Genomic DNA, 24,279 nt, shown 5'->3' on the forward strand with positions numbered 1-24,279 from the left:
TATCATGATTATAAGGAAATAAATAATAACTTTATTATTGCCTCTAGGGCATATTTCCTTCAGTCTCCCACTTGCACTAGAGTCAATAATCTAGATTACTCCGTAATGATTCTAACACCCATGGAGCCTTGGTGCTGATCATGTTTTGCTCGTGGAAGAGGCTTAGTCAATGGGTCTACAATATTCAGATCCGTATGTATCTTGCAAATCTCTATGTCTCCCACCTGGACTAGATCCCGGATGGAATTGAAGCATCTCTTGATGTGCTTGGTCCTCTTGTGAAATCTGGATTCCTTTGCCAAGGCAATTTCACCAGTATTGTCACAAAAGATTTTCATTGGACCCGATGCACTAGGTATGACACCTAGATCGGATATGAACTCCTTCATCCAGACTCCTTCTTTTGCTGCTTCCGAAGCAGCTATGTACTCCGCTTCACATGTAGATCCCGCTATGACGCTTTGTTTAGAACTGCACCAACTGACAGCTCCACCGTTTAATGTAAACACGTATCCGGTTTGCGATTTAGAATCGTCCAGATCAGTGTCAAAGCTTGCATCAACGTAACCTTTTACAACGAGCTCTTTGTCACTTCCATATACGAGAAGCATATCCTTAGTCATTTTCAGGTATTTCAGGATGTTCTTGACCGCTGTCCAGTGATCCACTCCTGGATTACTTTGGTACCTCCCTGCTAGACTTATAGAAAGGCACACATCAGGTCTGGTACACAGCATTGCATACATGATAGATCCTATTGCTGATGCATAGGGAACATCTTTCATATTCTCTCTATCTTCTGCAGTGGTCGGGCATTGAGTCTTACTCAATTTCACACCTTGTAACACAGGCAAGAATCCTTTCTTTGCTTGATCCATTTTGAACTTCTTCAAAATTTTGTCAAGGTATGTTGTTTGTGAAAGTCCAATTAAGCGTCTTGATCTATCTCTATAGATCTTAATGCCTAATATGTAAGTAGCTTCACCGAGGTATTTCATTGAAAAACTCTTATTCAAGTATCCCTTTATGCTATCCAGAAATTCTATATCATTTCCAATTAACAATATGTCATCCACATATATCAGAAATGCTACAGAGCTCCCACTCACTTTCTTGTAAATACAGGCTTCTCCAAAAGTCTGTATAAAACCAAATGCTTTGATCACACTATCAAAACGTTTATTCCAACTCCGAGAGGTTTGCACCAGTCCATAAATGGATCGCTGGAGCTTGCACACTTTGTTAGCTCCCTTTGGATCGACAAAACCTTCTGGTTGCATCATATACAATTCTTCTTCTAGAAATCCATTCAGGAATGCAGTTTTGACATCCATCTGCCAAATTTCATAATCATAAAAATGCGGCAATTGCTAACATGATTCGGACAGACTTAAGCATCGCTACGGGTGAGAAGGTCTCATCGTAGTCAATCCCTTGAACTTGCCGAAAACCTTTTGCGACAAGTCGAGCTTTGTAGACAGTAATATTACCGTCAGCGTCAGTCTTCTTCTTGAAGATCCATTTATTCTCAATTGCTTGCCGATCATCGGGCAATTCAACCAAAGTCCACACTTTGTTCTCATACATGGATCCCATCTCAGATTTCATGGCTTCAAGCCACTTTGCGGAATCTGGGCTCACCATCGCTTCTTCATAGTTCGTAGGTTCATCATGATCTAATAACATGACTTCCAGAACAGGATTACCGTACCACTCTGGTGCGGATCTTACTCTGGTTGATCTACAAGGTTCAGTAGTATCTTGTTCTGAAGTTTCATGATCATCATCATTAGCTTCCTCACTGACTGGTGTAGGTGTCGCAAAAACAGTTTTCTGTGATGTACTACTTTCCAATAAGGGAGCAGGTACAGTTACCTCGTCAAGTTCTACTTTCCTCCCACTCACTTCTTTCGAGAGAAACTCCTTCTCCAGAAAGTTTCCGAATTTAGCAACAAAAGTCTTGCCTTCGGATCTGTGATAGAAGGTGTATCCAATAGTTTCCTTTGGATATCCTATGAAGACACATTTCTCCGATTTGGGTTCGAGCTTATCAGGTTGAAGCTTTTCACATAAGCATCGCAGCCCCAAACTTTTAGAAATGACAACTTTGGTTTCTTGCCAAACCACAGTTCATAAGGCGTCGTCTCAACGGATTTTGATGGTGCCCTATTTAACGTGAATGCGGCCGTCTCTAGAGCGTATCCCCAAAACGATAGCGGTAAATCAGTAAGAGACATCATAGATCGCACCATATCCAGTAAAGTACGATTACGACGTTCGGACACACCATTACGCTGAGGTGTTCCGAATGGCGTGAGTTGCGAAACTATTCCACAATTTTTCAAATGTACACCAAACTCGTAACTCAAATATTCTCCTCCACGATCAGATCGTAGAAACTTTATTTTCTTGTTACGATGATTTTCAACTTCACTCTGAAATTCTTTGAACTTTTCAAATGTTTCAGACTTATGTTTCATTAAGTAGATATACCCATATCTGCTTAAATCATCTATGAAGGTGAGAAAATAACGATATCCTCCACGAGCCTCAATATTCATCGGACCACATACATCTGTATGTATGATTTCCAACAAATCTATTGCTCTCTCCATAGTACCGGAGAACGTCGTTTTGGTCATCTTGCCTATGAGGCACGGTTCGCAAGTACCAAGTGACTCATAATCAAGTGGTTCCAAAAGTCCATCAGAATGGAGTTTCTTCATGCGCTTTACACCGATATGACCTAAACGGCAGTGCCACAAATAAATTGCACTATCATTATCAACTCTGCATCTTTTGGCTTCAACATTATGAATATGTGTGTTACTACTATCGAGATCCAACAAGAATAGACCACTCTTCAAGGGTGCATGACCATAAAAGATATTACTCATATAAATAGAACAACCATTATTCTCTGATTTAAATGAATAACTGTCTCGCATCAAACAAGATCCAGATATAATGTTCATGCTTAACGCTGGCACCAAATAACAATTATTTAGGTCTAATACTAATCCCGAAGGTAGATGTAGAGGTAGCGTGCCAACTGCGATCACATCGACTTTGGAACCGTTTCCCACGCGCATCGTCACCTCGTCCTTAACCAATCTTCGCTTGATCCGTAGTCCCTGTTTCGAGTTGCAAATATTAGCAACAGAACCAGTATCAAATACCCAGGTGCTACTGCGAGCATTAGTAAGGTACACATCAATAACATGTATATCACATATACCTTTGTTCACCTTGCCATCCTTCTTATCCGCCAAATACTTGGGGCAGTTCCGCTTCCAGTGACCAGTCTGCTTGCAATAGAAGCACTCAGTTTCAGGCTTAGGTCCAGGTTTGGGTTTCTTCTCTTGAGTAGCAACTTGCTTGCCGCTCTTTTTGAAGTTCCCCTTCTTCTTCCCTTTGCCCTTTTTCTTGAAACTAGTGGTCTTGTTGACCATCAACACTTGATGCTCCTTCTTGATTTCTACCTCCGCAGCTTTCAGCATCGCGAAGAGCTCGGGAATAGTCTTGTTCATCCCTTGCATATTATAGTTCATCACGAAGCTCTTGTAGCTTGGTGGCAGTGATTGAAGAATTCTGTCAATGACGCTATCATCTGGAAGATTAACTCCCAATTGAATCAAGTGATTATTATACCCAGACATTTTGAGTATATGCTCAGTAACAGAACTGTTCTCCTCCATCTTGCAGCTATAGAACTTATTGGAGACTTCATATCTCTCAATCCGGGCATTTGCATGAAATATTAACTTCAACTCCTGAAACATCTCATATGCTCCATCACGTTCCAAACGTCGTTGAAGTCCCGATTCTAAGCCGTAAAGCATGGCACACTGAACTATCGAGTAGTCATCAGCTTTGCTCTGCCAGACGTTCATAACATCTGGCGTTGCTCCTGCAGCAGGCCTGGCACCCAGCGGTGCTTCCAGGACGTAATTCTTCTGTGCAGCAATGAGGATAATCCTCAAGTTACGGACCCAGTCCGTGTAATTGCTACCATCATCTTTCAACTTTGCTTTCTCAAGGAACGCATTAAAATTCAACGGAACAACAGCACGAGCCATCTATCTACAATCAAACATAAACAAGCAAGATACTAATCAGGTACTAAGTTTCATGATAAATTTAAGTTCAGTTAATCAAGTTAATTAAAGAACTCCCACTTAGATAGACATCCCTCTAATCCTCTAAGTGATTACGTGATCCAAATCAACTATACCATAACCGATCATCACGTGAGATGGAGTAGTTTTCAATGGTGAACATCGTTATGTTGATCATATCTACTATATGATTCACGCTCGACCTTTCGATCTCCGTGTTCCGAGGCCATATCTGTATATGCTTGGCTCGTCAAGTATAACCTGAGTATTCCGCGTGTGCAACTGTTTTGCACGCGTTGTATTTGAACGTAGAACCTATCACACCCGATCATCACGTGGTGTCTCAGCACGAAGAACTTTCGCAACGGTGCATACTCAGGGAGAACACTTCTTGATAATTTAGTGAGAGATCATCTTATAATGCTACCGTCAATCAAAGCAAGATAAGATGCATAAAAAGGATAAACATCACATGCAATCAATATAAGTGATATGATATGGCCATCATCATCTTGTGCTTGTGATCTCCATCTCCGAAGCACCGTCGTGATCACCATCGTCACCGACGTGACACCTTGATCTCCATCGTAGCATCGTTGTCGTCTTGCCAAGCTTATACTTCCACGACTATCACTACCGCTTAGTAATAAAGTAAAGCATTACATCGCGATTTCATTGCATACAATAAAGCGACAACCATATGGCTCCTGCCAGTTGCCGATAACTCGGTTACAAAACATGATCATCTCATACAATAAAATTCAGCATCATGTCTTGACCATATCACATCACAACATGCCCTGCAAAAACAAGTTAGACGTCCTCTACTTTGTTGTTGCAACTTTTACGTGGCTGCTACGGGCTTAAGCAAGAACCAATCTCACCTACGCATCAAAACCACAACGATAGTTTGTCAAATAGAATCCGTTTTAACCTTCACAAGGACCGGGCGTAGCCATACTCGGTTCAACTAAAGTTGGAGAGACAGTCGCCCGCAAGCCACCTATGTGCAAAGCACGCCGGGGGAACCGGTCTCGCGTAAGCGTACGCGTAAGGTTGGTCCGGGTCGTCTCGTCCAACAATGCTGCCGAACCAAAGTATGACATGCTGGTAGGCAGTATGACTTATATCGCCCACAACTCACTTGTGTTCTACTCGTGCATATAACATCAACATAAATAACCTAGGCTCTGATACCACTGATGGGTTTCGTAGTAATTTCAAAAAAATTCCTACGCACACGCAAGATCATGTGATGCATAGCAACGAGATGGGAGAGTGTTGTCACAACGTAGAGGAAGTAGTCGTACGTCTTCACAATCCAACCGATCAAGCACCGAAACTACGGCACCTCCGAGTTTGAGCACACGTTCAGCTCGATGACGATCCCCGGACTCCGATCCAGCAAAGTGTCGGGGAAGAGTTCCGTCAGCACGACGGCGTGGTGACGATCTTGATGCACCACAGCAGCAGGGCTTCTCCTAAACTCCGCTACAGTATTATCGAGGACTATGGTGGCAGGGGGCACCGCACACGGCTAAGGAATAGATCACGTGGATCAACTTGTGTGTTCTAGGGTGCCTCTGCCTCAGTATATAAAGGACTAGAGGGGGGAGGCTGGCCGGCCAAGGTGTGGCGCGCCAGGGGAGTCCTACTCCCTCTGGGAGTAGGATTCCCCCCCCCCCACTCCTAGTTGGAATAGGATTCGCGGAGGGGGAAAAGAGAGGGAGGGGGCCGGCCACCTCTCCTAGTCCTAATAGGACTAGGGGAAGGGGGAGGCGCACAGCCCATGTAGGGCTGCCTCTTCTCTTTTCCACTAAGGCCCATCATGGCCCATTTAGCTCCCGGGGGGTTCCGGTAACCTTCCCGGTACTCCGGTAAAATCCCGATTTCACCCGGAACACTTCCGATATCCAAACATAGGCTTCCAATATATCAATCTTTATGTCTCGACCATTTCGAGACTCCTGGTCATGTCCGTGATCACATCCGGGACTCCGAACAACCTTCGGTACATCAAAATGCATAAACTCATCATATAACTGTCATCGTAACCTTAAGCATGCGGACCCTACGGGTTCGAGAACAATGTAGACATGACCGAGACATGTCTCCGGTCAATAACCAATAGCGGGACCTGGATGCCCATATTGGCTCCTACATATTCTACGAAGATCTTTATCGGTCAGACCGCATAACAACATACGTTGTTCCCTTTGTCATCGGTATGTTACTTGCCTGAGATTCGATCGTCGGTATTCCAGTACCTAGTTCAATCTCGTTACCGGCAAGTCTCTTTACTCGTTCTGTAATACATCATCCCGCAACTAACTCATTTAGTTACAATGCTTGCAGGGCTTAAGTGATGTGCATTACCGAGAGGGCCCAGAGATACCTCTCCGAGAATCGGAGTGACAAAACCTAATCTCGAAATATGCCAACCCAACATCTACCTTTGGAGACACCTGTAATGCTCCTTTATAATCACCCAGTTACATTGTGACGTTTGGTAGCACCCAAAGTGTTCCTCCGGCAAACGGGAGTTGCATAATCTCATAGTTATAGGAACATGTATAAGTCATGAAGAAAGCAATAGCAACATACTAAACGATCGGGTGCTAAGCTAATGGAATGGGTCATGTCAATCAGATCATTCAACTAATGATGTGACCTCGTTAATCAAATAACAACTCATTGTTCATGGTTAGGAAACATAACCATCTTTGATTAACGAGAGGCATACTAGTGACACTTTGTTTGTCTATGTATTCACACATGTATTATGTTTCCGGTTAATACAATTCTAGCATGAATAATAAACATTTATCATGATTATAAGGAAATAAATAATAACTTTATTATTGCCTCTAGGGCATATTTCCTTCACCTGCCTCCCTCGCCACCACTGCCTCCCTCGCCACCACCGGAGCCATCCTCTGTAAGCCCCCACCCCTCCTCTCTCATGCATAGGTTAGCTAGTTTAATTATGTTAATTATCTAGGTTAGGGAAAAAATTTAGTTAGGGCTTTGACAGAGTAGTTAGGTTAACTAGTTGAATTAGGTTAATTACCTAGGTTAGTACAAAAATTTAGTTAGGGCTTTGACAGAGAACTAGTCAGGTTAACTAGTTTAATTAGGTTAATTATCTAGGTTATTTAGGCAAGTTTTATTTTAAAGATGATCCCTTCCTAGACTTTTATTCTTGATTATATCTTTTCATTGAAGTGGTCATGTTGTTTGTGCCCAAGTGGCTTTGTTGTTTGAATGAAGCTGAGTGGCCTATATATGTTTTGCCGGAATGTTGATTCATTTCCGTTCTGGCAAATTTCAGGTTCTCGATTTGTCCACTTTTTAGCAAAGGTCATGCCGAAATTTTCCGTGAATTTCGGCATGACTTGTGCTACAAACTAGGACATATCGAGTGCCCGGGATTTGCCGCACCAGGAAGGAGTCAACGTTCCTACAAAACATAGGCCTTTTGTATGTCATTATTCATTTTATTAGGTCTATAATTAATTTACTAGATTTAATCGTAGGAAACATGGCTAGCAACGATGAAGGACATGGTTCTGGTGATTGCGACGACGTCTACTGGGTGGCAGACGAATTTTTTAGCCTTGCTGACGATCAACCGGTGCCATTGGGGACTGAGACTGACACGCAGACCAGTGCTGAGATTGAGACCGACGCTGAGACTCAGACTGGCATCGAGACCGGCGCTGAGACTAAGACCGGTGCTGAGACTGAGACCGGCGCTGAGACTCAGACCGGCATCGAGACCGGCGCTGAGACTGAGACCGGCGCTGCCTCGGGGAGCGGAGCCGGTGTAGAACAGAAAGCAAAGAGGCAACGGCTTCCTAACAAACTCAAGACTACTAGACTGGTGGTCACGGAGGTGGACGACGATAATTTTGAGCCAAAGGCGCCCGAGGAAGCGCGTCGATGCTACGGCAATCAAATAGGCTACATCGTACGGACAACCGCCACCATCAACGATGAGAAACTACCGAAGATAGAAAATATGAGGACCTCCCTCCTAAAGAAGTTTCACCAGATATTCTTGTTCCCGGGCCGGAATAAGAAGGATTATGAAGATCCAGATGAGGACCCGGCAATGAAGAAGATAAACAAACACGCCATGACCAAGTTTAGCAACGCGTTGGTCGCCTGGAAAAATCGAGTGAAAGCAAAGATCATCGACAAGAAGGAACCCTACTCCGAGATTGTAAAGGATAATCCGACAATCACGGAAGTGCAGTTTCAAATATTCAAGGAGGCTTGTGAGGCCGAAGCTGCCAAAAAAAAAGTCTCAGTACATGAAGGGGCTTCAAGAGAGGAACATTGGGAGTCACCACCTCGGAAGCCGTGGTTACGGAGGAAAGAGGTCCAAATGGGCCAAGGAGGACGCGGAAGCCACGAGTCTTGGCATCCCAGACCCCTTGGCGGATTTCACCGTCCCGCAGGAGCGTGACGTCCTCTGGGCCCGGCACCGTTGGGACCCAGTGAACAAGGTTTAGGAGACAACACCGGTCATTACGGAGTTCATGAGACTGCTGGTAATTTTAGTTTCCGATCAATTCGACTACACACGTTAGTCATATTTGTAAACGATCCTTGTGCCTTTTGCAGAGAGAGCAGCACCGGATTGCAGCCGAAAGCGACTCGCTGTCTGAGGCATTGGCGAGGCCCAAGTGGGACACTCCATTCAACCGGGCGTTGAACATATTGAAACGACAACCGGTGGATACTCGCCCGTCGTATGGACGCGTGCACGGTGTCGGAGACGGCGCCACGTGGAAGAAGTACTACCATGAGACCACAGAGGAGAGAAAGGAAAGACGGAGGTTAACTGAAGAAAACATCGACAAGAAGATTGAGATTGCGGTTGAGAAGAAATCATCTCAAACAGTTGCAACAGCGATAGCTGCCGCAAAATAGGTGGTTGCAGATTTGTCTACTTCCTTGGTGACGGGCGTTATCACTTGGACAAGGCAAAATCAAGAAAAAAATGCAGAGGACTTTCCCCTTGCCGACTTCTTGGGGAGCAGCTCGACTAGCGTTGCACCAGCACCTGCTCCCGCACCGGCTCCCGCACCGGACGTGCTCGGTGGTGCTTCATCTTTGGCTGAGCTCGACGCCCTCACGGTATCTGTCACACCGGCCACCTTCAATATAAATGTATAATCTCCCGTTTTCGTTGCCTTTCGGATGTCTCACGTCGCAGACTTTTCTTTGCAGGCCGACGAAACCCTGTGCACCATATTGTACACCATCGGCGACCAGAAGGTGGACGTGGGGAAGGCGACGATAATGAAGCCGAAGGAACCATTGTTCCACAGCCGGCCGATCCCCCCGAACGTCTTCAAGGTTTCCATGGCCAGTGTCAAACTGGGCCACGGGAATTTGCCTCCTCCAATACTAGCGGGGGATGACGACGAGACACCGCGGCGGCTTGGTGATTGTTGCAATGGGTGGGTGCTGTTGTGGCCAAAGAGTCTGCTTCGTCTGGAGGCGGCCGGGAGCACACCCACGAGCACGCAGCCTCGGCAAGGTATGAACATCAACACCCCACCTACCCAATTAGCGTCGGATGTCAGGTTGGGTGATAGCGGACGGGGTAAGGAGGAGGCTCCATTAGTCGCTGATGACGTCGCCATGGATGAGGATGAGGACGACGATGGCGCTGAACAGTATGTCTATATTGGCGCCTCCTCAGGGTTTGAGCGTCATGAGTCGGTGCCTGAATTGCCGTCTCAACGTATTATGGACGACCTTCCGGTAGTAAAGAAGTCTAGGAAGAGAGCGAGGAAAGGCAAAAAAGCTGATTCTATGATCCAGCCGCCTCAGCATCCTCGGCTTCAGGACCGTATAGATATCCCCGATGCGGATAAATGGAATATCCATGGTCAACCAATCCTACCTGCAACAGCGCTACGGGCCAGATTCGGCGATCTAAGGAGACTTCATGATGATGTGCTGTGGGTAGAGAAAGGCCTCATCGCCTCGAAAGATCCAGTATACCCACTCTACGTGGTTAACGTTCCGCGGCAAATGTCGTACGTCAACAGCTTCCCCACGGATAAGTTCTTCCTCCGATTCGATTACATATTCGACATGTTTCACGTGAAGAAGCTGGATTTTACGTTTGTCCGCCTTTATGCCTTGCACATGAACTACATCATCGGGGTTGAGCAGATATCTAATATCTGTGTCGCTGACCCGTACTACATGCACAAGGGCTTCTTGAGAGTCTGCGCAAAGCACCGTGAATACGCGAGGGATTACATCGTCACTTTCATGCTCGCCAATAAGGACAAGGAGGTGATTCTCGTGCCTTATCATCCCGTGTAAGTCATCCGCGCTGCTATCCTTCCTTCAATTTCAATCATTCATTTGCACGGTGGAGGCTAATTAATTTGAGCTGTACTTATTTTGCGCAGTGGCGGGCGCGCCGTCCTCATCATCCTCTACCCCCGATTCTCCCACGCTCTTTACTTGGACTCGTCGAAGAACATTCACAAAAAGGATTACACCCACATCAAGGATGTTCTCGACAGTGCTATGTTTTACTACCAAGCAAGGGGTGGAGAGGTTAGGGACAAGAAGACAAGGGGCGGCAGGGCCGCCTTCGGCCATTAGACCGACTTCTGCTGGATCCAACACCGAACGATTCTCTTAATGATGGATTCTATGTCCTACACCACATGCTGGAGTACAGACGGGATCACCAGAACCTTTGCATGTCACCTAGATCCGGCGATGCCCATATTCTGCAATGGGCAAAGGACATAGGAGATATCGAGGATCATCGACTTCGAGCTGAGTTCTATAACATCCAATGCGAACTTGCCCAAATCATCATGAAGGAGGTCGTCGGAAAAACAGGGATGTTCTACGGAGAAGGACAAATGTCGCGGGAAGATATCCGAACATGGATAGCCTCTCAGCGTCTCGACATGAAGCCTTTCACTAAGCTCAAGGACTATCTCCCTGACTTGGATGGATGGAACGACATGTTGGAGTGATTGTCGATATATGACAATGTGTCCGTTTAGTCCATACTTTCTGTATGACAAAACTTTGAGTTATGCACGGTGAAACTTTATTTGTGATGTAATTAAACCGTCCTCCTCCTCGACTAGCGAAAATCACTCTAGTTAGGGCATTTTGGGGTACGATGAACTTTGTTATTTATGCTTATGATATGTTGTTTCTATTTTTGCCAAGTCTGTCTCTTTCTGTTGCTCAACTATATATGTTGCATATCATCGACTCATGTGACGATGCAGGTTCATAGATCATAGATGGCGAAGAAGTGCTACGCCAGGAGTATATATACGACAAGTGGCCGGAGTGTCAGGCCCAGGTGTACCGGTTTCCGGTTTCCGAGCGACAGGCAGTAGTTAGTTTAGGTTCACGCTAATGCGAGAGAGGGATACGAACTCATGTACTCAAAGTGATAGTTTTTCTCGTGTATATCATTGTTTAGATGGATGACGATGTATTTGCAAGTAATCGAGACTTGTATCGCTATTTTTGAGATGATGCTGAGAGACCACTTTGTGTTCGATGACGATTATGATGAGACTATTTGTATGTATATGCTATGATTACATCTGTGGTCTCGCAGGCATTTGTATGTGTATCATGATGACATTTATATGTGCTAAAGATTCTTCTATAAAGCCTGTTCAAATACAAAACAAATATGCCAAAAAAACAAAAAACTACTAAAACTAGCAGTAGCGAGTGGAAAAAAGTTAGCAGCAGCGCGGTAGTAGCAGTAGCGCGCACGGAATAACGCGCTATAGCTATTAGCAGTAGCGAGCTTCCACTAAGCGGGCTGCTGCTGTTACACTTGTGTAGCAGTAGCGCTGGTGAGCACGCGCTACTGCTATGTGTTAGCTGTAGCGCCTTATTAGTAGCGACGGTCCGCGCGCTACTGATACACCTAAAACCCGCGCTGCTGCTAGCCTTTTCCCTAGTAGTGCAAGCTCAGAAAACCTTTGATGCGACTTACTTAAAAGTGGCATTCTTAGAGCATCTACAGCCGCGACCTGCAAATCCGTACCCTCAAATGCCCGCGGACGTCCTCGAGCGTGTTCGCGGGCACTGACCGGGCACTTTTCAAATTTTGTTGTCCACATCCGTGTATCTCATATCCGGTCCGTTATATTCATACTAGCATGCAACATAGATAAAAAGAACGTAGATCATCACATAAACATAGAATCGAACAAAGAAATGCACATCCCGATCACCAGAAGATCACTGACGGATGTCCAAAAGATCGCCAAAGTTGACATGGTTCACATAAACGACGGACAAATTTAAACTATGTTACTAAAAACTAGAAATTAAAGATGGAGACGGCGAAGATTCACCACTTCCTCGCTGACCCTTTGCCCTTCAAGTCCCCGGCGGCTAGTGATGGATCGTCCGAGTCATCGGACAAGGAGCCGTTGTCGTCGTCAAAGAGGATGATGAGCACTTTTAGCCGCCGGGCCTCCCTGTCCCGCTGTCGCTTGAGCTTGGCAAGCCAAGCCGCCTCCGTCGCCTTGCTCTCGGACTGCTCAATGGCAATCCGGAGCGCCTTGGCGTTCTTCTGGCGGAGCCGCCACGCGTCCGTCTCTGCGGTCGTAAGCGACTGGTGGTAGACCCATTCGAGGAGCTACGTGTCCTCGTCGTGCTCCGCCTGCATCCCAGGGCGGCGGCGCACGGACTGCTCTGCTTCCCTCCTCTCCCTTTCCCGCTGCCGCTCGCTGCGGGCGGCACGGGCCTCTAATTCCGGCATGTGCGTCCGGGCCGACTGGATGGCCAAAAGCACCCGCCGCTGCCCATGTGGGGGAGCAGCAGCCGGCGGGTCAGGGGATGGCGTAGGGGAGGCGCATATTGCGCAGGCTGCCTGTCAGAGCTGCACTCGGGCCGGGAGGGGCCAACGCCGGTGTCCGAGCGGCACCGACGGGGAAGCTGCGACGAGGCTACAGATCCGGAGCTGCCCTCGGTCTCCACCTTGGCCCGCTCCAAGGCGATGCGGAGGGCAAGCTCATAGTCCGGATCTAGCTCGGAGTCGAAGCGGCTGCCGGACCTCGACATTGCGCCAAATTCGATCGGAATTAGTGCGGGGAGAGGAGAGGACAGAGCGAGAGAGGAGAGTAAGTGATCTAGGGTTGCGGAGCGATGAGCCGGATGGGTTTTTTGTGAAACATCCGTGGGATCGGTGATGGGGTCGGCTTGTCTGGCAGAGACGCCCGGGTCTGCCCGGGCCACCCCATATCTTGGCTGAATATGAGGGGTGCCGGTCAGCCCAGGCGTTTGAGGCCCGTTTGAGACATCCGTCTGGATTAAAATGGTGACCGGGCAGGCGATTCGAACGTTTGAGGCCGGTTTGGAGCGCCCGGCTGTAGATGCTCTTACTGGTTCATGCATGCATCCTACTCCTGTTTTGACAAAAAGAGAGAGGAACTGGCCAATTAGCTAGGTAGCTAATTGGTGTAAGAGGCAGCTCCGTTTGCTTTGTCGGCAAAAAGATTAGTCTGACGGTCTGATGGATAAGTAGAAAGCTCAGACTATTGGAGGAGAACAAAGGAAACAGGACAATAATTTATTCTCCACCAGGAGAGGTTGACAAAGTTGTACATTTTTTGCATGCATGTCCAGTGTACCAGTACTATCACGGGGATAAAAGTTGTCATTTTGCATTTGCATTTGGCAGGTCTGTCCATAACACTATTGACCCGTATTATATGAATGAAAACGGAAAATCTGTGCTCAGCATCCACAACTCCACGAGTGCTTTCTTATTATACTCGCACATGCATGGACGTAGAACGTCAAACCAATACGATGGACTGGACGTCACGAGAGCATATCCACTCCAGTGATACACGCACTCACATGATCTTGATTTTGTTTTTGAAAAGGGAACGGACGAATTTGAATAGTTTTTTTTTTTGAGAAACACGAATTTGAATAGCTGGTGCAGGCATTCGGTCCATGTATGTATGCATCCGTAGCAAAATCCAACACCCACACCCTGTGAACCATTCGGGTTGATTAATTCCTGGTGAAAATGTTTCAGAGATCTCTGAACTAATTGGCAACTCAAACCGCCATTAGCTGCATGCTGTCGAGCTTAGAGCTATTACCTCCGTTCGGCCGTTCCTAAGTATGGACTATATATGTGCCTATATACATGTTTATATACATCTATATGTGGTTTATAGTGAAATCTTTAAAAAGAGATAGCTTTCCGTCGAAGCAAGGGCCGGCGCGCGTACGCGAGGTCGGCACAGGTCATGCAGCGAAAACCTAACATATATACAATATCCGTCCGATCAGTGCTAGCTACTCCATTACCTGCATCAACATGATCTTCACTTGTTAATATCTTGTCAGCACCGGCCGGGCGCCACTTCGGAGTTCGCCGGCCGGCCAGCCGGCCGTCTTATCGCACGCTCGGGCTGGTGGTGGATTGGTGGAACCCGCGGAAAGTGTACTGGACAACAGGAAAACGACCTAGCAACGACTACCAACCGATCTGATATGCTTTATCTTGCGGGTGCACGTCGTTGTAGTGCTACACCAGTTTCGTAGGGCTCTTCAGGCACACGTCTATATAAACCAGTCAACTCCAGCTTGGAATGGCATCCCATGCATTCAGCTCAGGCACTGAGATATCGAGCGTCAATCTGCTGATCACTCGCATTTGCGTTGAGCAGATCACTTGCTGTGTAGATTGCAGGTACAGGTTCCTGAGCTTGCATGCGCATGGCCAAGGCTTGCCTACTCCGCGGTGTGGGGCTGGTGGTGTGCGCACTCCTGCTTCTCTCGCCCTCTTTCATGGCGGCTGAGGCAACTGGCCGGAAATGGGATCACGGGAGAGAGGCCACGGTGGCCGTGATGCCGATGGCGGGAGGGCGTTTTGCGAGGAAGGTGTTGCGGGAGGAGATGGTCCAGGCAGACGGCGACGTCGACATTGCCGGCTCTAAGAGGAAAAGCCCCGGTGGCCCAGACCCTCAGCATCATTAACTGATGTCGAGGTCTCCTCGCATGCAAATTTCTCTACAAAGGCATCATATACATGGGACCTGAATTCCAAGATAGATTGACCGATCAAGTTTGTGTTCTTGTCTTGATATCGTAGTGAAAGAGATGGTTTTGTTTCATAAGCATAGGTATATACATGTATTACATACACCGTGTAGAAGGAGACGCAGCACAAGTTTGTGTAACATATCAAATGTTGTGTCTTTTTTCTCAAACGGAATAAAATTAAATTTTCGTCTGCCTTTTGTCAACCCTTTGCACAAGTTTCAGTTCTATGGGATTGTCTATCATAGTCGGTGTTCAAAATTTATTCTAGTCTCCCTGCCACATTTCTAGTATTTGGATCAACAAATTTTCATTCCGTGGTCAGCTTGTACATAATTTATACACCAGAATGTTTGTTAACTACAGACTGAGCATAGCTCAGATGGCTTCGGGTTAAAGTCCTAAACTTGGAAAGTTGTTGCATTTTTCTAGGTTTATTTCATGCTTTCTGATAGTACCCTTTCAACAGTATGGTGTGCCCGACAAGTATGAGGTGTCTGTGGTGACTTAGTCTCCCAAGATCCATCGGCTAGGTCTATAAGAGGTGCTTATAAAGGTAGTGTGTGTGCGCGCGCCCACGCATGTATGAGAGCATATGTACTCTACTTCTGAAAACAAAAAACTTCTCGTTGACATAGCTAAACACACACTTTACAACCAAGTAGTGAGAGAGAAGTCATGAAAATAGCCCGTGGGCGAGTCACTCACCGTTTTACTCTATGTTCGTTCCCCTCGCCTTCAACTCTTCGACTGATACCGCCATCAAGAAAAAAAGTTGCACCAGAGAGGCTTGGGGGTGTACCGAGTACCAAGAGCGCACTGCTGGCAAAACAAGAAAAGCACATCGCCTTACTTTCATCACACAGGAGTGACACGATCGACGACAAAAGAATGTATGTGGGCGTCCAACACAGACGGGACACAAGCCTGCCGACCCAAGCCTCCCTACAATGGGCCTCCGCTCTGATCCGCTTGTTAGAACTCACCCTTTATACTTATATATGTATTTGGATCACAACATAACATTTGTTTTGGTCTATGAGCAGACTGATTATTCACCGTAATTCATCAAGGAGGAGCGCCCTCCCGCCGGGCAACCATGATGTCTAGATTGGACGCCGCGTCAAGGAGGAGGTGAAGGTGAAGGAGTAGGCGCCCTTCCCACCGCTCAGCCAGGCCGGACGCCCTCCTTCGGCCAGCGTGACCGCTGAGCTGCCTCTAGTGCGGCAAGGCGAGGGCGCTGCCATCCCTATCTGGTCGCCATGAATAAGAAGGAGCCCTCCCCCATGATCGCGAACACATGTGGGTGCCTCCTCTACTACCTCGGCCGTGGAGGCGGTGGCATGTCGTTGCAGAGCATTATGACAGTGTCCAACAAGGAGGCAACGCGACGGGAGCGGCACAATTCACAGCTCATGGCCACGTTCGCAACGCTCGAATGGCACCTTGTGTATTGTGTTCTGGCAGACCTCGACTTCATATTGGCCTGGGCCGAGGACTAGTCCAGGTGGTGGAAGAAGCCAATGCCTGCATCGCGACCGTGAGTTGGCGGCCGGTTGGGGTTGTCATGCTCTTTCGCGGCTCCTACAGTTATTTACCAGCAACCACCACATTATGGGTTAGGATAACAGATCGGTACCACAATTGAGGCAGGGCACACAAAATCATCAACAATGGGGCTAATCTGTAACGTGGAGCACTGACGCTGCGTTTTAGCCCAGAAAACAGCGAATCCGACAGGTGGGTCCCGCCTGTCGGGCTGACGTGGCGCTTGTTGACGGACGCTGTTAGACGGCGAGAGACGGCCGTTTCGGCGCGCCCGTTCAAGTGGCCCGTACCGGTCGGTGTTCGAACCAGACCAGCCATTTCCTCACTCTCTCTGTCCTCTCTCTCGACCCGACCACCGCCGGCGCCGCCATTGTGGACTCGCCGCCTTTCGCCGCTCCGCCATGGTTTCTTGGAGCGACCAGTCCTCGAGCTCTTCTTCGGACGGCGAAGAAGTCACTAGCCAGGTATGCGTGTTCGCCTCTCGCCTCCCCCACGGATTAGGGTTCATCCCGCTAGGGTTAGGGTTCATTATTTGGGGATTTTTTACCAGGCCGCTGATTTGTGCAATTTGTGTGCTGGTTAGTTTCGTAGGACTATCTCTTGCTATGAATGGAGTGGCATTGCTCACGACCTGTCGTCTCGTTGTCTGCATCAAGCACCTTGCGTCAGGCTTGTTGCATTTGAATCTGTGGACACAGGCAGACGTTTTCTTGCGTGTGCTGAGGAGAAGGTATGTTGCTTCTGTTGCTTATGTTGCTTCTGTTGATGTAATAGTTGTTGCCCATAATCTATGCATATACAATCTTATAGATGGAAAAAATTATATATGCTTTTATAATTGGTTCTGCCCATAATTTGTGCATACAATTTTGACAATATATCTATTAATTAAGAGTGATGTAATATTTGATTTAGGCACCAATTGATGCATAGAATATAATTTAGTGGATAGAACTAAACTAAAATTCAGTGGATATAACTGAACTACAATTCAGTGGATAGAACAAAGTAGAGAGTGTACAGAGTATTATAGAATTTGTGCACATTTCATACAATTTCTTATTGAGAACATATTTATTTAATTGTAGGCAGAACTAAAGTGCAATTATCTGGAGTGGATAGACCCAGAGTGGTCAGTGGCTATGCAGTTCACCCTCACTGAATTGTGGAGCATGTATAACAAAGAAATCGATGACAGGCTAAAAGAAAATGTTGAGCTTGGTGAAAGAAATTACAAACTAGTTGGAGAAAAGAGGAAGATGGAGGAAGATCTGAGGTTTTTCAAACTGGACTTTGCAAAAATGGTTGCTGACAAGGAGGATGCTATCACAGAGCTGGGCAATGTTAGGTTGGCTCTAAGTGATCTCAAAGAGGAGATGGAGAAGAAGAAGCTGGCAGACCATGGTTGTACCAATCTTCATCAGGTACTTAGGGAAAAGGCAGAGAAAGAGAGGGACCAGCTAGTGGCAGAGAGAGACCAAGTTGTGACAGAGAGGGACCAACTAAAACAAGAGAAGAAAAAACTGGAGTACATGATTGCAGATCTGCTCAAACAGAAACATGGGTACAAGGATAAGATCAAGAAGTTGAAGGAGATATGTGATGATTTTTAAGTATGTATTGTGGTGTGGTTTAGGGTAGCACTGCAGTTGATTTGAATGTGCTGTTATGCACTTAATAAGCTGTAATGTATCTTTATGTCCAAGACTTGTGTTGTGTACTCTGAAGACTTGTGTTGTGTACTCTTAAGAACTAATGTCCAACTTATTATCATTGTATCTTTGGATCAATGGCCTACTTATTAATGTATTTTGTTTGTATCAAATGAAATGTTTGTAGTTGTCCATACTATTTGCACAGAACATATATTGCACAGATCTTTTTTGTTCAAAATTTATTTTGCACACAACATATATTTGCACAGAACATCTATTTGCACAGAGTTTTAACAGCAGGAGATAAACATAGATAACTTCAAAGTGCCATACATAGGTTCACAACTCCATACATAGGTTTTAACAAACATAGGTTCTGAGTGCCATAATGTCATAAATAAAGTGATGTAATGTCATAGATAACTTCAAAGTGCCATACATAGGTTCACAACTCCATACATAGGTTTTAACAAACATGCACTTGCATACAGACTTCAAATTTCAGCATTTAGTAGTTCCCACTGGCATAGAAGTACCCCTCCATCCTCTTGCTCATGTACTTTGTCCTCTTTGGCCTACTGCCTGCAGGCTGGCTAGTAGAAGCTTCTGCATAACTTCTTGGAGGCTTGAACCTTTTTGCACCCCTTCCAGCAGCAGTGGAAGATCTTGCACCTCTACCAGCAGCAGTAGGAGAAGAACTAGCACCCCTTCCAGCAGCAGGAGTAGTAGCAGACCTTGCTCCCCTTCCAGCAGCAGCAGGAGTAGTAGCATACCTTGCTCCCCTTCCAGTAGCAGCAGGAGAGGAGTTTGTAGTAGATGATGATGGTGCACCCCTAGCACTTCCAGTAGCTGATGAAGCTGCACCATGGTGCCATTCTGGTACAGTCCTGTTTGCCTGTAATCAAAAAATTAAACAACTTTATAATGATCAGTCAATAGAAATGAACATTCAAGTGATTTCAAAATGAAAATACCATGTGCTTGTTCTTCCTGATTTGCAGATCAGGCCTCAATGGCTTTGGACAACTTGTGTACTTGTGTCCTTGCAGCTTGCAGTTCCCGCATGTTATAGTAGCCATCCTAGATGTCTGCTTTGCTTGAGGTGGCTCAAACTTTCCTTTTTTCCTTTTCTCTTCTGCTGGCCCCTTCTTGTCATCTTTGAACTGTGGTGGTTCAATGTCAGGTGTTGGAGTTTTCACCTAGCTATCTGGACCAGGAACAGGGTAAATCACTGGCTTATATGCCTCCAAGTACATAGATTTCTTGAAAAACACATTGATATGATCCTCTGGCAGCTGTTTAGACCTATAGATGGCAGAACAAGCATGTTTGCAAGGAACTCCAGTGATGTCCCATTTCTTGCACCCACATGTCTGTATGTTTGTGTCAACACCATAGATCTTGTCTCCACTAGTGACTTGGAAAAGTCCTTGGCCAGCTATGAGTGCTTTGCAATCCCTTGCATACTTCTTGTTCATCTCCAACTTCTCTGCATAGGTTGGTGCAATCTCCCATCTAGCACATTTTCCACCCTCTCTCTTCTGGTGGAACCTCACTAGCAACTTGTCCTTGATCCCATTGATCATTGTGACAATTGGCTTGTTCCTTACATCTAGAATGTACTTATTAAAAACTTCACTTAAGTTATTCACCACTAAATCAGTTTTGTAGTTAGTGTCCATTGCATGCCTAGACCAAGCTTTAGCAGGAATTCTTGACATCCACTCCCATGCAGCAGTGCACTCGGCCTTCATGCTTTCCATGGCCAAATTGAAGTCATGTTCAGTGTAAGCATAGGCAGCTGCATCCATGCATCTCTTCAAATCCTCTCCTCCAAATCCTGCTCTCTGGAAGTTTGCATAGATGTGCCTCAAACAGTACCTATGATGGCAGTTTGGGAATACTGCTGTCACTGCATTGAGTAGACCCTGCATGAAAGTGAATTGAAATGATTTTAAATGATTTTAAATGATTTTATATGATTTTATATGAGTTAATATGATTTTATATGATTTTATATGAGTTAATATGATTTTATATGATTTAAAATGATTTTATATGAGTTAATATGGATTAATATGATTTTATATGAGTTAATATGATTTTAAATGATTTAATATGATTTTATATGGGTTAATATGATTTTAAATGATTTTATATGATTTTATATGAGTTAATATGATTTTAAATGATTTTATATGAGTTAATTAGATTTTAAATGATTTTATATGGGTCACCCTAGTCACCCTAGGCTATCTATGACTAAGTGTCGACGAGAAGGGTTACGACTCGACACCTACCAACTAGTCATGATGGCATCACTTTGATGATGGATATGTTCTATGATACCACATGGGTCACCCTAGGCTATCTATGCCTAAGTGTCGACAAGAAGGGTTACGACTCGACACCTACCAACTAGTCATGATGGCATCACTTTGATGATGGATATGTTCTTTGATACCACATGGGTCACCCTAGGCTATCTATGCCTAAGTGTCGACAAGAAGGGTTACGACTCGACACCTACCAACTAGTCATGAACAAGTAAATGAACTAAATGAACATGTAAATGAACAAGTAAATGAACAACTAAATGAACAAGCAAATGAACTAACCTTCTGTCTATCAGACATGAATGTGTACTTTCCAAACTTGCCCTCTTCACTTCCCCCTAGAGCATACTTTAGCTGTGTCAAGAACCAGGACCAGTTAACTGTATCTTCAACTCCAACCACTCCAAAGGCAATGGGGTACATATTGTTGTTTGCATCCCTTCCAGTAGCTGCTAGTATCTGTGCACCACTAGTCAATTTGATGAAGCAGCCATCTAGACCTATGAATGGCCTACATCCATTCAAGAAGCCCTCACAACATGCATTCAAACTGAAAAATAGACCATGGAACCTTGGTCCAACAATAGGATTTTCTCTGGTTCCACTAACAGTAGTGACAATGCACCTAGATCCAGGATTTGTAAGCTTCACAGTCTCCAAATAGTCTCTCAGCCTCTTATATTGCTTCTTGTGATCACCAAGCACAATCTCTTTTGCTTTCTTCTTAGCCCTCCATGCCATCATCCTAGGAATCTCAAGCCCAAATTGCCTCTTTGCCTTGTCAACAATAGCAGGTACAGTAGTGTTGGGATCTGATCTGATGGTCTCAAGCATTTTGTTGCCAAGCCACCTTGAACTAATCCTAGTTTTCTCAGACTGGGTGGGACATGTGTGCTCCAACCTCATCTTCTTAATGCAGAAAGTGGGCTCATTTGTTATCTGTGCTGCTACCATGTAGAACTGACAACCATCTCCCTCACAGCAAACAGTTACCCTATCACTGCAGTTTCTGTGGTATTTATATCTTCTAAGTTGTTTCACATGCAAATTGACAAGGGCCTCTCTGAATTAGTAAACATCTTTGAAACAGAGCTTTAGCTAGAATTGCTGTTCTGGATGCATCCTGTCCTCATCATACCAGACCCTAGGTGGTCTTTTCTTAGCCCTACTCCTTTTGCCAGAGCTGATAACAAAGGACATTGGTTCATTTCCATCATCATCTGCTTCAAAGCCTGTATCTTCTTCTTCTGAAGATGGAAACCAATCATCTGCTTCAAAGCCTGCTTGGACCATCACTAGAGTGGGACCTACTAGTAGGACCTGGCCTCTTTGCCTTCTTCTTAACAGGCTCAGGAACTGGAATCTCTTGGGCCTCCTCATCATCTTCTTCCTGCTCCATGTCATATATATCTTCAGGATCTGTGTGCCCTTCACAGTGTGTACTTGACATATATTCAGCTCTCTTCCTCTTTATTTCAGAAAGAGTTTCATCTAGCTCAGGTTCCTCTGTCCTCCTATTTGCAATTTGTTCTTCTACATACTGCACTGAATCTGAGTCATCTTCTTCTTCTCCTGCATCTAAGTGGTCAACATCAACTACAAAATCTTCATCACTGCTTGAACCTTCCTCACTAACTGCATTGTCCTCCTCATCAGTGTCCATGCCTACAGGAATTGCTTCCTCACTAACTGCATTGTCCTCCTCATCTGAATCAAACTGAAAATCAGCATAATTGACACTTACTTCAGTGTTAAGCTGTGTCCCAAGATGGAACTGATAGTTAGGAGGAACTGATTTGAGTGGCAAAAAATTTACACTTTCCTGTGTCCCAAGATGTAACTGACAGTTAGGAGGAACTGTTTTGTGCACAACACCTCATTCAGCAACAGCAAAAACAACAGGTGCCTCTTTTTCTATTTGCTGTGCATGTTGATCTTCTCCAACTGCTGGTTCAATAACTACCTTTCCCTTTCTAACTGTCAGTGACAATGTCTGGGTGCTCTCAAATTGTCTCACCATGTGAACTACTTCAATGTTGCCTTTAATCACACAAACACCTTGCAGCCCTATATTTTCATCTTTCAAGTAGCAAAGACTGTCATCCTTACAGTATCCATTGCTGACCATTACATTGACCAAACTACCATAAGTGATTTCTCTTTCAGACATCTTAACAAGAGCATACTTCTCTCCAGGAAACTGGAAATAGATTGAACATAAATCTTCAGGCCTAAAATAGACATACAAATGAATATGAACAAGTCAATTGTATTAACATAACTGACCATTATATCTGACAATTATAATGAACTATTTTAAATTATAGTAACATGGCAAATCAGTACTAACATTACTATCAGTGTAAGCAAAATTTTAAATTACAGTAACATGACAATGCAGTGTAAGCAATTCAGGCCTAAAATAGACATATATTAACAAGACAATATCTACAAGCCTAATATAGCTCAGACTGGTTACAATGCAGTGTAAAGCATTACAATGCAGTGTAGTGTAGCAATACCATAAATGAAAACTACAGTGTGATTTTCTCCAAAAATTCAGAACCATACAGTACTACTAAGATAACTGAACCCTAACTAAAGATGTGATAGTCGACAAATATTCAGGACTACAATCACTTCTAAATGACTAACAAATCAATGTTTAAAACAGATCCTGCAGTAAGGAGGAAAGATTGAAAGAACAGATTTTGAAAGATTCAGATTACCTAGCTGAAGATGGGACGAACGGGAGCACATCCGCGGGACCAATCTGCGAAGCTGCTTCCTCGGTACCATGCTCCGGCGACAGGCCCGCCGCCGCGGCAGACTCTGGATCTAGGTCGCAGCCGCCATCGGTGTGGGGGCCGATGACCCCGCATTGCGAGCGCAACAGCTTCTGCCCTGAAGTAGTACCAAGGCCCTCGCCGCCGAGTGCGGCGTCGCCGCTTCCGTCGACTCCGTGTGCGCCGTCGCCGCCGGAGCTGGTCGCCATCGGAGCGGAGCGGGGAAGGACTGAATCTACTGGATTGAATCGAGCGGGGGAAGGGAACGGCTTGACCTCGTAGACGGGCGCGCCGAAACAGCCGTCTCTCGCCGTCTAACGGCGTCCGTCAACACGTGCCACGTCAGCCCGACATGCGGGACCAACCTGTCGGATTCGCTGTTTTTGGGGCTAAAACGCAGCGTCAGTGCTCCGCGTTACAAATTAGACCCATTGTTGGTGGTTTTGTGTAACCTGCCTGAAATGTGGTACCGATCTGTTACCCTAGCCCATAATGTGGTGGTTTTGGGTAAATAACTCCGGCTCCTACGATGACACCGACGACAACAACAGCGGATCGGAGGACGACGGAGGTGCCGCCGGCCAGGGCGGCCATGCATACGAGCTCATCGTCCGCTCGCGTAGTTTTATTTTCATTTTTCTTATTTTAATTAAACTTATGTAATATACTAATATTGTCTGGTTAATTACAAGCCAACTAACAATACAGAATTTGTTAGAGGCCAAACATTGCTACTAATTAT

General features: G+C 45.6%; 2 protein-coding genes and 1 pseudogene across 2 annotated transcripts; 1 reads left to right on the plus strand and 2 right to left on the minus strand.

Annotated features, from left to right (window-relative positions):
* Window positions 1-17,161: 17,161 nt before the first annotated feature.
* LOC147992616 (uncharacterized) lies at window positions 17,162-18,373 on the plus strand. Its single transcript, XM_087540916.1, has 3 exons — window positions 17,162-17,224; window positions 17,344-17,490; window positions 17,849-18,373. Exons 1-3 carry the CDS (start codon window positions 17,162-17,164, stop codon window positions 18,371-18,373), a joined length of 735 nt encoding a protein of 244 aa, XP_087397042.1.
* Window positions 18,374-19,001: 628 nt separating this feature from the next.
* LOC147992617 (uncharacterized) lies at window positions 19,002-21,718 on the minus strand. The gene is made up of 2 exons (XM_087540919.1): window positions 21,034-21,718; window positions 19,002-20,343 (listed from the first exon to the last, which is right to left on the minus strand). Exons 1-2 carry the CDS (start codon window positions 21,703-21,705, stop codon window positions 19,615-19,617), a joined length of 1,401 nt encoding a protein of 466 aa, XP_087397045.1. The 5' UTR covers window positions 21,706-21,718; the 3' UTR covers window positions 19,002-19,614.
* Window positions 21,719-21,791: 73 nt separating this feature from the next.
* On the minus strand, window positions 21,792-22,959 carry LOC147992618 (uncharacterized; annotated as a pseudogene).
* Window positions 22,960-24,279: the final 1,320 nt, after the last annotated feature.

This window comes from Triticum urartu, chromosome 1A, assembly GCF_056163025.1.
Source record: "Triticum urartu cultivar PI428250 chromosome 1A, HENAU_Tu73, whole genome shotgun sequence".
In the NCBI taxonomy this organism is placed as follows: Eukaryota; Viridiplantae; Streptophyta; class Magnoliopsida; order Poales; family Poaceae; genus Triticum; species Triticum urartu.

Excerpts from the sequence above, each read along its gene's own strand:
- LOC147992616 (XM_087540916.1), top strand. The coding sequence starts at position 17,162 with ATGGTTTCTTGGAGCGACCAGTCCTCGAGCTCTTCTTCGGACGGCGAA. Across the intron at positions 17,225-17,343 it reads GCGAAGAAGTCACTAGCCAG|TTTCGTAGGACTATCTCTTG; the intron begins GTATGCGTGTTC and ends TGTGCTGGTTAG. Across the intron at positions 17,491-17,848 it reads TTGCGTGTGCTGAGGAGAAG|GCAGAACTAAAGTGCAATTA; the intron begins GTATGTTGCTTC and ends ATTTAATTGTAG.
- LOC147992617 (XM_087540919.1), bottom strand. The coding sequence starts at position 21,705 with ATGGTAGCAGCACAGATAACAAATGAGCCCACTTTCTGCATTAAGAAG. Across the intron at positions 20,344-21,033 it reads TCATGTCTGATAGACAGAAG|GGTCTACTCAATGCAGTGAC; the intron begins GTTAGTTCATTT and ends ACTTTCATGCAG.